Raw genomic sequence first — 15,511 nt, 5'->3', positions numbered from 1 at the left:
GCCTGTCCCCAAGGGCCATTTCCAGCTGCCATGTCCAGCTCCTGCCCTCCCCAGCTCTGCTGCTGGAGCCCAGCTGCTCCCAGGCCTTCAGGGGCAGTGCAGAATTCCAGGGCTCTGCACCTTGGCAATCTGAAGGGATGGGGTTCATGGCAGTGTTCTCTCTTTTTGGGATATCCCGGGTGCAGAATCGTTTTTATCTTACTGCAGACTTGGTACCAAAACTTCACTTTAACAGAAGCATGGGAAGTCTCTGATTTACCTAAAACACTTGGATCAGGACTCTGGAATAAAAAATACATGGAAAAAGATGGAGCAGGGCCAGCTCTGACCAACCTGTGAACCTGAATCCACAGTGAGTCCAGTGCCTCAAAAAGCACATTTCCCCCACATTTCAATGGAAATATCAAGGAATATCAGTGCAGAAGTGCTGGAGGAGGTCTCACAGGAGACACCAGTTGTATCTCCTGGGTGGGGCTTCCCTCAGGAGCCACAGAAAAGCCAAGAACTTCCCGAGGCAACGGCACAATTTACCAAACCCCTCTGAAAGCACGGGCAGGGGGCAAAGGCATTGCAGGAAATGCCAGCTTCCAGCAGTGCCGTGGAAATGCAGCTCCCAGGGAGCTGGGCTGGATCCCTCCCATGGGGATTTGTGCCTCCTCTCCCAGAGTTTCCCAGGGATTGAAGCCCTCGTGCCCAAAATCCATGTCAACAACCAAAGAGCCATTCCCTGGAAAGCAGTGGGAAGGGCTTCAGCTGCAGCACAGGAAGCAGAGCCTGAGCAGGCAGCAATCTCTGTTTCTCTGCAGCAGTGAAGAGCTCCAAAAATTGTAAACAGCATTCCATTTCTGCCTCAAAGCCACTGAAAACACCCCAAAGGTTGGTAATAAAAACGATTTTGTGTCAAGATTAGCTCTGTGAAATCCTCAGCCTGGCTCTCTCATGGGGTGGTGCAAGGGTTTGAAATAACCAAAGGTTTCCAGCGCTTCTCCCCTGACCTTTCCTGATCCAACAAATGTGTTGGACAGGAGCCTGATCCCACTTCTCTCCAGCAAAGCTGCTTTTCCCCCCTTTTATTCACCCTGCAGGAGCTGCTCCACGGCCTGGCGAGGGAGGGAAAGGACATTTTCATGCAGCGACCTTTCACAAGAAATGCCCTTTGCTGAATTGGGGATTATGTAACAGAGGCTGAGGAGAAGCTGCTCAGCCACAAAAGCAATTCCTCTGTGAGCAGAGGGAATGGCAGCAGCACAGGGATAACACATCCCAGCACCTCTGGAGCCTAAAGCAGGGGCTGAACTGCCTGATGTGAGAAATCCTGGCTGGACATGGGGTCGGAGATGCTTTAATGATCCCAAGCTGAGGCTCTCCAGAGCAGGAGAGAACTGGGAAAAAGCAGCAGGAGAACGATGGAATTCCAGGCACAGGGAAGGGGAAAGCAGGAGGAAATGGATTAAAAAGCAGCAGAGATGCCACACTTTGTGCAGCAGATTTCCTCTGCTGTGCACATCGGGTTCCTGGTTAAAAACTGCATTTTTAGGGGTATTTTTCCCCAAGCAATTTTTGGAGCTCTTCACTGCTGCAGAGAAACAGAGAATGCTGCCTGTTCAGGCTCTGCTTCCTGTGCTGCAGCTGAAGCCCTTCCCACTGCTTTCCAGGGAATGGCTCTTTGGTTGTTAACATGGATTTTGGGCTCGAGGGCTTCAATCCCTGGGAAACTCTGGGAGAGGAGGCACAAATCCCCATGGGAGGGATCCAGCCCAGCTCCCTGGGAGCTGCATTTCCACGGCACTGCTGGAAGCTGGCATTTCCTGCAATGCCTTTGCCCCCTGCCCATGCTTTCAGAGGGGTTTGGTAAATTGTGCCGTTGCCTCGGGAAGTTCTTGGCTTTTCTGTGGCTCCTGAGGGAAGCCCCACCCAGGAGATACAACTGGTGTCTCCTGTGAGACCTCCTCCAGCACTTCTGCACTGATATTCCTTGATATTTCCATTGAAATGTGGGGGAAATGTACTTTTTGAGGCACTGGACTCACTGTGGATTCAGGTTCACAGGCTGGTGAGAGCTGGCCCTGCTCCATATTTTTCCATCTATTTTTTATTCCAGAGTCCTGATCCAAGTGTTTTAGGTAAATCAGAGACTTCCCATGCTTCTGTTAAAGTGATTTTTTGGTACCAAGTCTGCAGTAAGATAAAAACGATTCTGCACCCGGGATATCCCAAAAAGAGAGAACACTGCCATGAACCCCATCCCTTCAGATTGCCAAGGTGCAGAGCCCTGGAATTCTGCACTGCCCCTGAAGGCCTGGGAGCAGCTGGGCTCCAGCAGCAGAGCTGGGGAGGGCAGGAGCTGGACATGGCAGCTGGAAATGGCCCTTGGGGACAGGCAGTGCCCCCGAGAGCGCTGCAGAAACAGATTTCAGAGGGGCTTGGTACATTTTGCCACTCCCTCGGGAACTTCTTGCCTTTTTTGTGGCTTCTGAGGGAAGCAGCACCCAGAGAACAGAATTCCCATTTCTCCCCAAGCCCTGGGAGCTGGATGAGAACAGCTCCTCCCTCTCCCTGAGGAGCTTTGACCTGCAGCCCCCCCCTGCCACTGCTGGGATTATAAAGCCAGAAATAACCTGTGCAGGGCTCCCAGCTCCCCATTCCTCAGCTGCAATCCCATTCCTGCATGGATTAATGCATCCCAACCCCGGGCAGCAGTGCCCTCCCTGCCTGGGCACTCACACCTCCCACACTGCAGCGCTGAAGGACAAAACAACCCCAAAAATGCCAATTTGTGGTTGGTTTTTTTTGAGCTTGAGGGGGAGCCCCGCAGCTCTTCCCAGAGCAGCTCCCAGAGCTTTCCCAACAAAAGGAAAATCCAATTAAAAGCCAAGCAGATTTGGATTTTTCAAAGAGGCAGCAGAAAAAAAAAAACCAAAACAAAACAGAGAGAAGCTTCCTTTGCTCAATGTAAATTTAAAAAATGAGTATCACCACCATGGAACCAACAATAATTGTGTTTAATCACACTGCAGGGGTTTTGTGGTGTCTCAGAGTAACAGAAATGGTGACCTAAAGAAAATCTCATTTCAGCCACGTTCCCTAACCCGAGTTAAAAGGTTCTACTTGTGTTTTATATCCAAGGTTCTCTTTAATATCCAAGAATTCTGTTTAATACCCAAGAATTCTGTTTAATACCCAAGAATTCTGTTTTAGACCCAAGAATTCTGCTTTAGACCCAAGAATTCTGCTTTAGACCCAAGAATTCTGCTTTAGACCCAAGAATTCTGTTTAATATCCAAGAATTCTCCACGAATTCTGCTTTATACCCAAGAATTTTGCTTAATATCCAAGAATTCTGCTTTACACCCAAGAATTCTGATTAATATCCAAGAATTGTGTTTAATATCCAAGAATTCTGATTAATATCCAAGAATTCTCCAAGAATTCTGCTCTATACCCAAGAATTCTCAAAGAATTCCATTTAATATCCAAGAATTCTGCTCTATACCCAAGAATTCTGTTTAATATCCAAGAATTCTGTTTAATATCCAAGAATTCTGTTTAATATCCAAGAATTCTGTTTACTATCCAAGAATTATCCAAGAATTCTGATTAATATCCATGAATTCTGCTTTAGACCTAAGAATTCTGCTTTATACCCAAGAATTCTGCTTTAGACCCAAGAATTCTGTTTAATACCCAGTGGGAAAAGCTGTCCCCTCACAGGGTCCCTCAAGCTCTCCATCCAGAGGCCACATTCAGTTGTGCAGCAATTTTACAGCAGCTTTAAAAGATTTTTTTTTCCCTTGAAACACCTGAATAAAGGCCAGCAAAAGAACTGGAGATTTACCCCACAGATAACCTGATCCAACTGGGGCAGGAATGGCAGAGCACAGAGGGATTTTTCTGCCAGCCCCCAGGAATTTGCTGCTGAGGCTTGTCCTGACCCAAAGGTGCTTTTCCCACTTTTCCATCCAAGCAAATCCAGCTTTCCACAAAGCCCCCAAAAATCCTGATTTAGCAGCTCCTCATCTCTCAGATGTTTCACTTGGCAAAAGGATGACAGCAGTGTTTGGGAAATCCTTTAGGAATTCTAAACCCATTTTGTCAGGCCCCAAAGCAGGAGAGCACCAGGGCAGTGCCCTCCTGTGGTTTTGGCTCCATTCTCCCACTAATCCTCCCTGCAAACCAAACTCCACTTTTTTTTTTCTTTTTTTAGCTTTTTTTTTTTTTCATTTTTTCCTTTATTCCATATGGCCCAGGATTGGGGTCACCGAATCACTACTAAAAATAGGAGCTTTAGGAGCCTGAGACCCCAAAGAGGCAGCTCAGAGCTCAGGGTGAGAACAGATTTAATTGGTTGCATTTTTATCTTTGACAGGGTTTTCAGCACTTTGCTGCAGGTTCTGAACTGCTCAGCAAAGTGCTGAAAACCCTGTCAGATAAAAAAAAAAAATGCAACAAATGAAAGCTGCAAGGAAACCATCAATACAATATTCCTGCAACCTCAAAATTGGAGAAAAATGGGAAATGTCCTCACTCTGCTTTGGTTTTGGAAGCAAAAAGCTCATTATAGTGGGGGGAAAAAAGATCTAATCACAAATATCTTATTAAAAGAAATTAAAAAGACAAAATCGAGGTGACACTGGAAGGGAGAATCCAGAGGTGACTGTGATCCTACAGCATTACAGGATGGGTGCCATAGAAAATAAGTAAGTTTCTAGGCTAGAGGGAATAAATGCACCAAATATCCCATTTCTCACAGCAAAATGAAGCCCAAAGAGTGGCACCCTGCCTGTGTTTTTCTCCCAGAAAATTGCACCACAGAACAGCTCTCCAAGCACAACCCCAAAGCCCCAATCCCACCTGCATGTGGAATTTCTGTACCAGCCTGGGACACGCTGGGATTTTATCTTTCTAAAAGGATTTTTTACTTTTATTGGACCTTAAATGAACCCCACCTGTTTCTGAAGGGATGGATCACACAGCAGAAAAAACAGACTTGATTTTTTGCTTCCCAGCAGGAAAATGCAGCAGAGCAGGCAGGGCCCAGCTTCCCAAGTCCCATAAAAGCAAGGAAGAGCCACCAGGAGATCCCAAGTGCAGATGGAGGCTCCGAGTCACAGCCCTGAGACCTTTGGGTGCTCTGGGATTTGGGAAACACTTCCCAAAGATTGGTTTCCCAATCCCAGTTTCTGTGGCAGCAGGAGAGGAGGGAGCTGCAGGGCTCCTCTGGCTCAATCAGATCCAAATGAGCTCTCCAAAAATGAACTTCCAGCTTGTTCCCTGGAATCCTGAAGTGACTGCAGCTCCTCAAGTGGAAAGCCAGCTGGTTGGTCAGTGCAAACTGCACAGCTTCAGCTCAAACCAAAAAACATTCGCATTCTGCTCAGGCCAGCAGGCTGCAGTTACAAATATTTACATCTCCTTATCTTTTCCATTCCATTTATCATTATTTATTATTCCTTGAATGCTCCAAGGGTGGAGCCAGGCTGGGAGAGCTGGGGGTGCTCACTTGGAGAGGAGAAAGGAGTCAAGGCCTGGAGGGGCTCCAGGAGAGCTGGAGAGGGACTTGAGAGAATAAATGGAGGGACAGGACACAGGGAGTGGCTAAAAAGTGAAAAAAAGGCAGATTTATGTTAAATACTGGGGAAAAATTCTCCCCTGAGAGGGTGGTGAGGCTGTGGGATGGAATTCCCAGAGAAGCTGCGGCTGCCCCTGGATCCTGGGATCTCCTGGTGGCTCTTCCTTGGTTTTGTGGGAGTTGGGAAGCGAGGCCCTGCCTGCTCTGCTGCATTTTCCTGCTGGAAGCAGAGAAATGCAAGTCTGTCCCTTGGTGCTGTGTGATCCATCCCTCAGCAGCAGCTGGGGCTGACTTAAGGAGGTGTCCCAGGCCAGGCTGGGCAGGCCTGCAGCGCCCTGGCCTAGAGGAAGGTGCCCCTGCCCACAGGTGAGTTTTAAGGTCCCTCCCAACCCAAACCATCCTGGGGAAATGTGAATCAGCTGCTTGCCAGCACTGAATTCCCTGGAAAGGCCCTGGGTGAACTCTGCAGTTCAGCAACCCTGAAGGGATCCACTGAAGGTAACACACAGGGATTTGCTGCTGCTTGAGGGCACAGAGTGATGCCTCAGCTTTGGCTTTTGTATTTTCACATTCTGTTCTGCCTTAGTGTGTTGGTCTGGGATTCATGTCAGGGGTTGGTGAGCTCTCTGCACAGAGCAGGGAGACAAAACAATTCCTGCTCTGGCTGGGACCAAGGACCAGTGATCCAAATCTCAGCCCCAAGAGCACAAACTGCATTCCTGATCCTGCCCTGATCCCTTGGAGAGCTGCAATCCCTGATCCTGGGGATCCCATGGAGAGCTGCAATCCCTGATCCCATGCAGAGCTGCAATCCCTGATCCTGCCCTGATCCCATGCAGAGCTGCAATCCCTGACCCCAAGCAGAGCTGCAATCCCTGATCCCATGCATAGCTGCAATCCCTGATCCTGCCCTGATCCCATGCAGAGCTGCAATCCCTGATTCTGGGGATCCCATGGAGAGCTGCAATCCCTGATCCCATGCAGAGCTGCAATCCCTGATCCTGCAATCCCTGATCCCATGCAGAGCTGCAATCCCTGACCCCATGCAGAGCTGCAAGCTTTGGCTGGAGAGAGAAAAACAAGCAGGATGGGATTCACAACCTAAAGCTGTAATTGCACAATGAACCCCAATATGCAAATGGAGCAGAACTCAGAGAAGTGAGACACCTCAGGACCAGTTTTCCCTTTTTGGGACCATTTTGGTTCACCTTGGCTGCAGCCCTGGCTGGGCTCTGGTGCTGCCCAAGGTGGATTCACTGAGGAGATCCTTTTAATAAATCCCTGCTTCATTCCTGACCTCAGTCTGGTCTCTGCTCTAGCTCAGCCTTCCCAAGGCATCACTGGCTCAGTCCTGAGCGTGCTGGGAGGAAATTTGGGAATGATCCTCCTGGCCAGACCAGACCAAAACCAAGCTGCCAACCTTTATTTTAGGGATTTTCTAGTGCTGTGACCATCCAGCAGCTCCCACCACCTGCAGGGATTTCACCAGCCAGCAGACAGAGCAGCTGCCCTCTGCTTCGGAGCTGCTTTCAAACCCCTCCAGCACCGTTTAATTCCCCCCAGGCAGCTCCAAAGGACAGCGATTCAAACCCCATTTGCAGCAGCTTTTCCCAACAAAATCACCCCCGGAGGGCTGAGCTGCTGCACACTCCGGTTTAAAAATGCTCCTCCGAGCATCTGTTTTTTTGCAAACTCCCGCTGTCCGCCCTCACGGAATTCTTGCAGGCTGCACTGCCAAAAAAAAAACTTCCCTGGGCACTTCAATCCATCCCTCAGCATTCCCAAAATGTTCCCGGCCAGTTCTACCAAGCAATTCCGTGTGCTCCCAGCTGAGGTTTTGGGGTAATTATATTTTTTCCAGGTCGTGATATTCCCCCTTCCTCTCGTTTTCCTATTCTAGCAACACAAATGCTGTAACTTCCTTATTTTTTTTTTTTATAAATAAAGTGTTATTTTAGGTTTCCAAACCAGTGGAAGATCCTTGTGAGTACCCCCAAAATGTGAGGAGCTACACCTGTCACTGCTGTGGATTTTAAAACGTGGAATGCAAAACTATAGGAATTTGAGCAAAAAAACCTTTTTTTTCTTATTTATTCAAACCAGAACAGGACATTTTGATCTATTTTCCTCTAGAAAAATGTCTCACAGTGCACATCTCCAACACACAAAAAAATAAAAACCACCCAAAAAAAACCCAAACAAACACCAAAAAAAAAAAAAAAAACTGCAAGCAGCACCAGGAACCAAACAAATATTTAACCTCAAGTGAGAATAAATGACCGTGAAAATAAAATCACAGGTAATTATTATTATTTGAATGATTGAATATTGGATTTGATGGAGCTTTGTCATGTTTTAACAGCCAAGCTCCCTCCTCCAGCTTTACACAAGTCAGGATTTGTATTTTGGAATTAACTGGGAAAAAGTCACTATTTATTCCCAAATATTCCTGTTTTGAGGAGTTTGAACACAAAAAGCCCATGCCCAAGCATCCAAAGGATCAGACTCTGAAATCCCACAGCAGCCAGCCCAATTCCAGCCTCCAGAAAGAAGAATTCTGCTGGGAAACTTTTAAAAAATGGAAAAAAGGGTTTAGGGTGAGCAGAGCCAAGCTGTGAGGGCTCCCTGTGCTTTGCTGCACCTCCTGCTTTAACCAAAACCAAACTTTAGAGGAACGTGGCCACAGGAATTGTCCTGCTTTAGAGAAAAATCCCCCCGAAAATAAAATCTCACTACTGGAGGCAAGTGCAGCACGTGTGTGAATTTCGGGAGCTGCAATAACTGCAATGAAAATCAAAAAATGAAATAAAATCCATGATCTAGAGGGTGACAAAGCCACCTTGGGCAGGGCTGGGGACATAAAGCAGGACCTGGGAGAGCAGAGGAGCAGGGGAGATCCTGCCTGGAGGAGGAGGAGGAGCAGAAGAGAGCTCTGAGCGTTCTCCTCGCTGCTCAGCCCACACTCAGCCTCCAAAAATGCTCACATTTATCTGGGCACCAGGAAAAGGCACAGCAGAGCTCAGGTGCTGAGGCTCAGCAGGCACAAACAAGGATAAAAGCAAAGTTTTTCACTGGTTCCTTCAAGAAGAAATTCATTTTTCAGAATTCAGGGTGAGCTTAGATGATTTTCCTCATTTATTGCTGGTTTCTGCCAACAGAAAATCCATATTCTGGTTTTAGCCAGTTAGTTCCTTCTCCATCCATGCAGAGGATGAACTAAATAAGAACCACCTGAATTAATTTGGTTTTATTTGCCCTCATGCCCAGCTCAGAACAACCCAAGCAATTTTATGGTGAAGAATTCTCTGTGCTTTAGCTTGCTCCCACTCCAACCCTTGTGTTGCTGTGCTAAAAAACCACTGCAGATTTCCCAGATTGGAGCAGCCCCAGCAGCAATTTTAGACAATAAAATAACCTTTAAATCCACTCTGGGGTGGAATTATCACTGCACTGAAGCCTTTGGTTTTCCAGCTGCTTGTTTGGAAATCAAGATATTTCAAAGGTGAAACAATGATGGAAAAGTCATGTTTTCCTCTCCTCCTGCTTGGAAGCATTAAAGGGATTTTCCAACAGCTGCCCTGAGAAAGTGCAGGTTAAACACAGATATTCCTGACTGGCTTTTTCCAGCTCTTCCTCATCCTTCCCCATCTCTCCCCTGTGCCATCAGAACTCTGCTCTGGATGCAAGCCCTGAGCAGAAACTGAGCATTTTCCCAGCAGAATATGCAGGAAAAGTTCAACTCCTGCCACATTTCCCTAAGATCTCAAGGTGTTTATGCAAAGCTTTCAAAATAAAGCTGCCAGAAAAATAAAACCCTCAAAATAAAATCCTTCCAAACTAAAAACTTTCAAAGCAAAACCCTCCTCCCGGTTTTAGCAAGCTTAAATCCATAGGTGAGCCTGACTCCAAATGTTCCGGATTGGATTAAGTTGGAAAAATTACTGGGAATTCAACAGATCTGCTGTCAGAGGTGGGGAAAAAAGCTTTTTTTTTTTTTTTTCCCCGCAAACTCTCAGCATTGCAGCGGGGATTTTCTGCTGCAGGTGAGCTCCAACAGCTCCGTGGCCATTCCTCCACCACCCTGCCTTGGACTTTTCACCTTCCATCACTCTGCTGGTTGCACATCAATAAAAGATAAGGAATTGCTGCCCTCTGGGATCCTCCCCTGCCCCTCACAGCACACACCCAGAGGTGAGAAGCGTTTTCAAAGGAGATCTGAAGGAACAGCCACAATTCAGGAAACGCTGGACCTGTTCTCCACCCAAAGAGGAATTGTTCTGTTGCAGGAAGCTCCCCACAGGTCATTATTTGCTGAAAAAAACCCAGCTCCTCTGCAGCAGGGCCTTTTTACATTAAAACTGGGGCAGCAATAAACCTTAAGTCACAAAGACCTCAACCTTGCACCTGGCTTGGGCTGCTCCAACCCTTCCCAAGCAGATTTTCACTCACCTGTGTGAGCTCCCAGAGCAATACAGAAACTCTCCCTCACCACTTGATTAAAAATAACAATTATTCAGCTTCCAGGACACAGCAGTGCGCTGCAATCCCCCCTCACGCCAAGATCCTTTGCCCCTTTGCAGCTCTCCCCAAAATTCACTTTATCGCTGGCCTCCAGACCCCTAAGTGCTGCCAAACAAATGTTTGCAGTGTCCCGCAGCCACTCGGGATTGTCATCCCAGCTGCCGGCACTTGACACCTTCCTTTCCCGGAACACGCGACCCATTTCCATTTAACTCCTTCCCTCCCCAGGCTGGAATTTTTCTGGGAACTGAGCGGTGCTACAGAACCAAATTTAATCCACAAATCCATCCCCCTTCCCGCATCCCTGAATCCCACACGGCTCCAGGGTTTGCCCAGACTGCCTCACTCTGCACAGCCTCCAGGTTTCACTCCCAGGGCCAAACTCGGGTTAACAGAGACACGAGGCTCGCTGCTGGCTTCAAAATCCGCACGTGCTCAGGGAATAACTCTCACCTGCGATCTTTAGGACACTATTTTTCCCATCTAGATATCACTGAAAAACACCCTGAGAGGCTCAGTGCTGGCCAAGTGGAAGATGTCCCTGTCCCTGCCAGGTGGGATGGGCTCTAAGGTCCCTTCCAGCCCAAACCAGGCTGGGACATTCCAGCTCCGAGGATTCCAGGCTTCCCCCGGCGCAAAGAGCCAAGGACCTCACCAGCCGGAAAACTCTAGAGCTGAATATTATCAGCAGAGCAGAAAGGAAGGCGAGAGAAAGGAGGACCAAATGGTGAAACTAGCGTGGAATTGGCGTGTGAGAGAGGCAGCCCTTCCTCCTGGGCAGGTTTTCCCAGCGGCTCCTCCTGCCAGCCCAGCTCCCTGCCGGCTCCCCAGGCCCGAGCAGCGCTGACCATGATGCTGCAGTGGGAGCAGCCCCATCCCCTTGGAGCACCTCCATCCCCCCGGAAGCACCTCCATCTCCCCGGGAGCACCTCCATCCCCCCGGAGCACCTCCATCCCCCCGGGAGCAGCACCTCCATCCCACCGGGAGCACCTCCATCTCCCCGGGAGCACCTCCATCCCCCCGGGAGCACCTCCATCCCCCCGGAAGCACCTCCATCTCCCCGGGAGCACCTCCATCCCCCCGGGAGCACCTCCATCCCCCCGGGAGCAGCACCTCCATCCCCCCGGGAGCACCTCCATCCCCCCGGGAGCACCTCCATCCCCCCCGGAGCACCTCCATCCCCCCGGGAGCACCTCCATCCCCCCGGGAGCAGCAGCTCCATCTCCCCGGGAGCAGCAGCTCCATCTCCCCGGGAGCAGCACCTCCATCTCCCCGGGAGCAGCACCTCCATCCCCCCGGGAGCAGCACCTCCATCCCCCCGGGAGCAGCACCTCCATCCCCCCGGGAGCACCTCCATCCCCCCGGGAGCAGCACCTCCATCTCCCCGGGAGCAGCACCTCCATCTCCCCGGGAGCAGCACCTCCATCCCCCCGGGAGCAGCACCTCCATCCCCCCGGGAGCAGCACCTCCATCCCCCCGGGAGCAGCACCTCCATCCCCCCGGGAGCACCTCCATCTCCCCGGGAGCACCTCCATCTCCCCGGGAGCAGCTCCATCCCCCCGGGAGCACCTCCATCCCCCCGGGAGCAGCACCTCCATCTCCCCGGGAGCAGCACCTCCATCCCCCCGGGAGCACCTCCATCCCCCCGGGAGCAGCACCTCCATCTCCCCGGGACCACCTCCATCCCCCCGGAGCACCTCCATCCACCCGGGAGCACCTCCATCCCCCCGGGAGCAGCACCTCCATCTCCCCGGGAGCAGCTCCATCCCCCCCGGGAGCACCTCCATCCCCCCGGGAGCAGCACCTCCATCCCACCGGGAGCACCTCCATCTCCCCGGGAGCACCTCCATCCCCTCCGGAGCACCTCCATCTCCCCGGGAGCACCTCCATCTCCCCGGAGCACCTCCATCTCCCCGGGAGCACCTCCATCTCCCCGGGAGCACCTCCATCTCCCCGGGAGCAGCAGCTCCATCCCCCCGGGACCACCTCCACCTCCCGAGAGTAGCTCCATCCCCGGGAGCACAGAGGCATTTTCCCCGGCGCTGCGGGATTTCCCTGGAGCAGGAGGCTCGGCTGGAGCAGCCTCTTGGCCCCGCTCCGCTCTGCCACTAATTGTCATGCACTTGGCTGCGAACTCGCCGGGGAGGAGGCAGCCGCGCTGGATTTAGCTCACGCTAGCCTACAAGGAACGGAGAAGGCTCGGGGTGTGGTGGGTTGGTTGTTTCTTTTTTTTTTTTTTCTTTTTTCTTTCCCCTTAATTCCTTCTTTTACTCTCCTATCAGAAGGACCTCTCCAGTTGCTAAGGAACTACGGGCTTTATTGCATTATAAATGATTTAAGGCGGCCCGGCAGATGCGGGTTCAGTAGGCGGGAGGAGATGAGGAGATGTTCCATTTTACCGGCGGCACGAGGCGCCCCAGGAGGAACCGGGGGGGGGGCCCGAGCCTGTCCCCCCCACACTTTTCTCCTCCTTCCCCCTTCCCCTGAGGGACCCCAAATCTCCAGCGATTCCCCCCAAACCCGGGGTCGCCCCCCACCCGCGGGGCTGCCCACAGCACACCCGCCGCCATAGCAACGCGGCCCCCCCCGCCGCCGCCGCCGCCCTCGCTCACCGTTCTGCGCCGCGGCCGGGCCCGGCAGCAGCGCGGCCGTCGCCAGCAGCAGCGAGAAGGCGGCGGGGAGCGGCCCGGAGCGCGGCATCTTCCCGAGGCAGGGGCAGGAGGAGGGAGGCGAGGCGCTGAGGCGGCGGCGGCTCCGTCCGTCCTTCTCCGCCGACCTCCTACCGCAGCGCCGCCGCTCTCGCGAGACCGCCGGGGCGGGGGGCGGCACCGCCGGGGTGCCGGCGCCCGCCCCTCGCCGCCATGTTGGCCCCGTTCGGCCCGGCCCGTGCCGCGGCTTCTCTGCTGCTTGCCGAGCTTCCGAGCTGGCGGCGCGGCAGGGGCGCCCGGGCGGCGGGGAGTTGCCACTTCTCCCCTTCTGCCGTGCCCTCAGGGGCGCCATGGCGGAGGCTGCCTGAGGCAGCTTTCCTTGAGCGCAATGGCGGAGCCCGCCTGAGGGAACCGTCCCTTCAGATTTACCATGGAGGAGCCCGCCTGAGGGAACCGTCCCTTCAGGGTCTCCATGGCAGAGCCCGCCTGAGGGAACCGTCCCTTCAGGGTCTCCATGGCGGAGCCCGCCTGAGGGAACCGTCCCTTCAGATTTACCATGGCGGAGCCCGCTTGAGGGAACCGTCCCTTCAGATTTACCATGGAGGAGCCCGCCTGAATGAACCGTCCCTTCAGGGTCTCCATGGCAGAGCCCGCCTGAAGGAAACGTCCCTTCAGATTTACCATGGCGGAGCCCGCCTGAATGAACCGTCCCTTCAGGGTCTCCATGGCGGAGCCCGCCTGAGGGAACCGTCCCCTCAGGGCAGCATGGTGCAGCCCCTGCTCTGGACACCATGGCAGAGCCCGCCTGAGGGATCCATCCCCTCAGACACCATGGCAGAGCCCGCCTGAGGGATCCATCCCCTCAGACACCATGGCAGAGCCCGCCTGAGGGATCCATCCCCTCAGAGCTGCCATGGCAGAGCCCGCCTGAGGGATCCATCCCCTCAGACACCATGGCAGAGCCCGCCTGAGGGATCCATCCCCTCAGAGCTGCCATGGCAGAGCCCGCCTGAGGGATCCATCCCCTCAGACACCATGGCAGAGCCCGCCTGAGGGATCCATCCCCTCAGGGATGCCATGGCAGAGCCCGCCTGAGGGATCCATCCCCTCAGACATGCCATGGCAGAGCCCGCCTGAGGGATCCATCCCCTCAGGGACGCCATGGCAGAACCCGCCTGAGGGATCCATCCCCTCAGGGACGCCATGGCAGAGCCCGCCTGAGGGATCCATCATCCCCTCAGACACCATGGCAGAGCCCGCCTGAGGGATCCATCATCCCCTCAGACACCATGGCAGAGCTTGCCTGAGGGATCCATCCCCTCAGAGCCGCCATGGCAGAGCCCGCCTGAGGGATCCATCATCCCCTCAGACACCATGGCAGAGCCCGCCTGAGGGATCCATCCCCTCAGAGCCGCCATGGCAGAGCCCGCCTGAGGGATCCATCATCCCCTCAGACACCATGGCAGAGCCCGCCTGAGGGATCCATCCCCTCAGAGCCGCCATGGCAGAGCCCGCCTGAGGGATCCATCCCCTCAGGGATGCCATGGCAGAGCCGGCCTGAGGGATCCATCATCCCCTCAGACACCATGGCAGAGCCGGCCTGAGGGATCCATCCCCTCAGGGATGCCATGGCAGAGCCCGCCTGAGGGATCCATCCCCTCAGACACCATGGCAGAGCCCGCCTGAGGGATCCATCCCCTCAGAGCTGCCATGGCAGAGCCCGCCTGAAGGATCCATCCCCTCAGAGCTGCCATGGCAGAGCCCTCCTGAGGGATCCATCCCCTCAGGGACGCCATGGCAGAGCTTGCCTGAGGGATCCATCCCCTCAGAGCCGCCATGGCAGAGCCCGCCTGAAGGATCCATCCCCTCAGGGACGCCATGGCAGAGCTTGCCTGAGGGATCCATCCCCTCAGGGATGCCATGGCAGAGCCCGCCTGAGGGATCCATCCCCTCAGACACCATGGCAGAGCCCTCCTGAGGGATCCATCCCGTCAGAGCTGCCATGGTGGAACCCCTCTGGCTGGGATATGCAAAGCACCACACTCCTCCTCACTTCTGTTCTTCATGGGTTTAAAACACTGGTGAGTACAAGGTAAGAGCTGGTATTTGGCTCTGTTCATTCTCACTCAGGAGTTTCTGTGCCGTTCTGCAAGGGTCACAGTGTGTCAGAGGAACCCAATTCCACCCCAAATTGCTCAGCTTAAGGTCCACGCACCCACAAAACACCGATATAATTTTAAACACCATTCCATCCATCACTTCTATGCTTCCATACAAAAGATTTTTCAAGGGATGTGTCATTTTTGCACGAGTAGGAAACAAACGCTGCGTGAAGCAAAGGTGTAATTCCATGTTAGCCGTGGAGTTGTGGGCAAAGAGCACAAAATCTCACTCCTGGATGACTGGACAAGCCAGGCACGCTGGAAATCAGCTGTTGGTGAGCTCTGGGTGGCTTTTCTCTATTTTTCTGTCATAAATCACAGATGCCAGGTCAGATTTGCTGCTTGCTTTTGCTTTGTTCTGTGCCCTTAAGCCCAGCTGATGGTGGGGAGATATGAGGCTTGTAGGAGATCGTGGGACAGACCAGCAGAGAAGGAGACTGGGGGAAAAACCAGCAGAAAATCCTCAGGATCAGATTTTCAGCTTTCTGCAGAGCCCTGTGTCACCAGCATGCCCAGAGTGGGGTGGGCTGGGAAATTATGGGTGGTGACAGCCCAAACTGTCCTGGTTTCTTGACTTTGTCTCCCTCCTCCTTCACCCTGCCCAGGTCTG

General features: G+C 52.9%; 1 protein-coding gene across 2 annotated transcripts in view; it reads right to left on the bottom strand.

Annotated features, from left to right (window-relative positions):
• NPTN (neuroplastin) overlaps positions 1–12,898 on the bottom strand; it is a 46,900-nt gene extending 34,002 nt beyond the window's left edge. For both annotated transcript variants that reach the window (XM_077785854.1, XM_077785855.1), the window contains exon 1: positions 12,704–12,898. In XM_077785854.1, the coding sequence (XP_077641980.1) occupies positions 12,704–12,791 (88 nt within the window). In that variant the 5' untranslated portion in view covers positions 12,792–12,898. The remainder of the gene's footprint in view (positions 1–12,703) is intronic.
• Between the last annotated feature and the right edge of the window lie 2,613 nt (positions 12,899–15,511).

The sequence above is a fragment of the Lonchura striata genome, chromosome 11 (assembly GCF_046129695.1).
Source record: "Lonchura striata isolate bLonStr1 chromosome 11, bLonStr1.mat, whole genome shotgun sequence".
NCBI lineage: Eukaryota > Metazoa > Chordata > Aves > Passeriformes > Estrildidae > Lonchura > Lonchura striata.
Note: the sequence above shows the minus strand (reverse complement) of the source record. Positions and strands in the feature narration are given on the sequence as shown.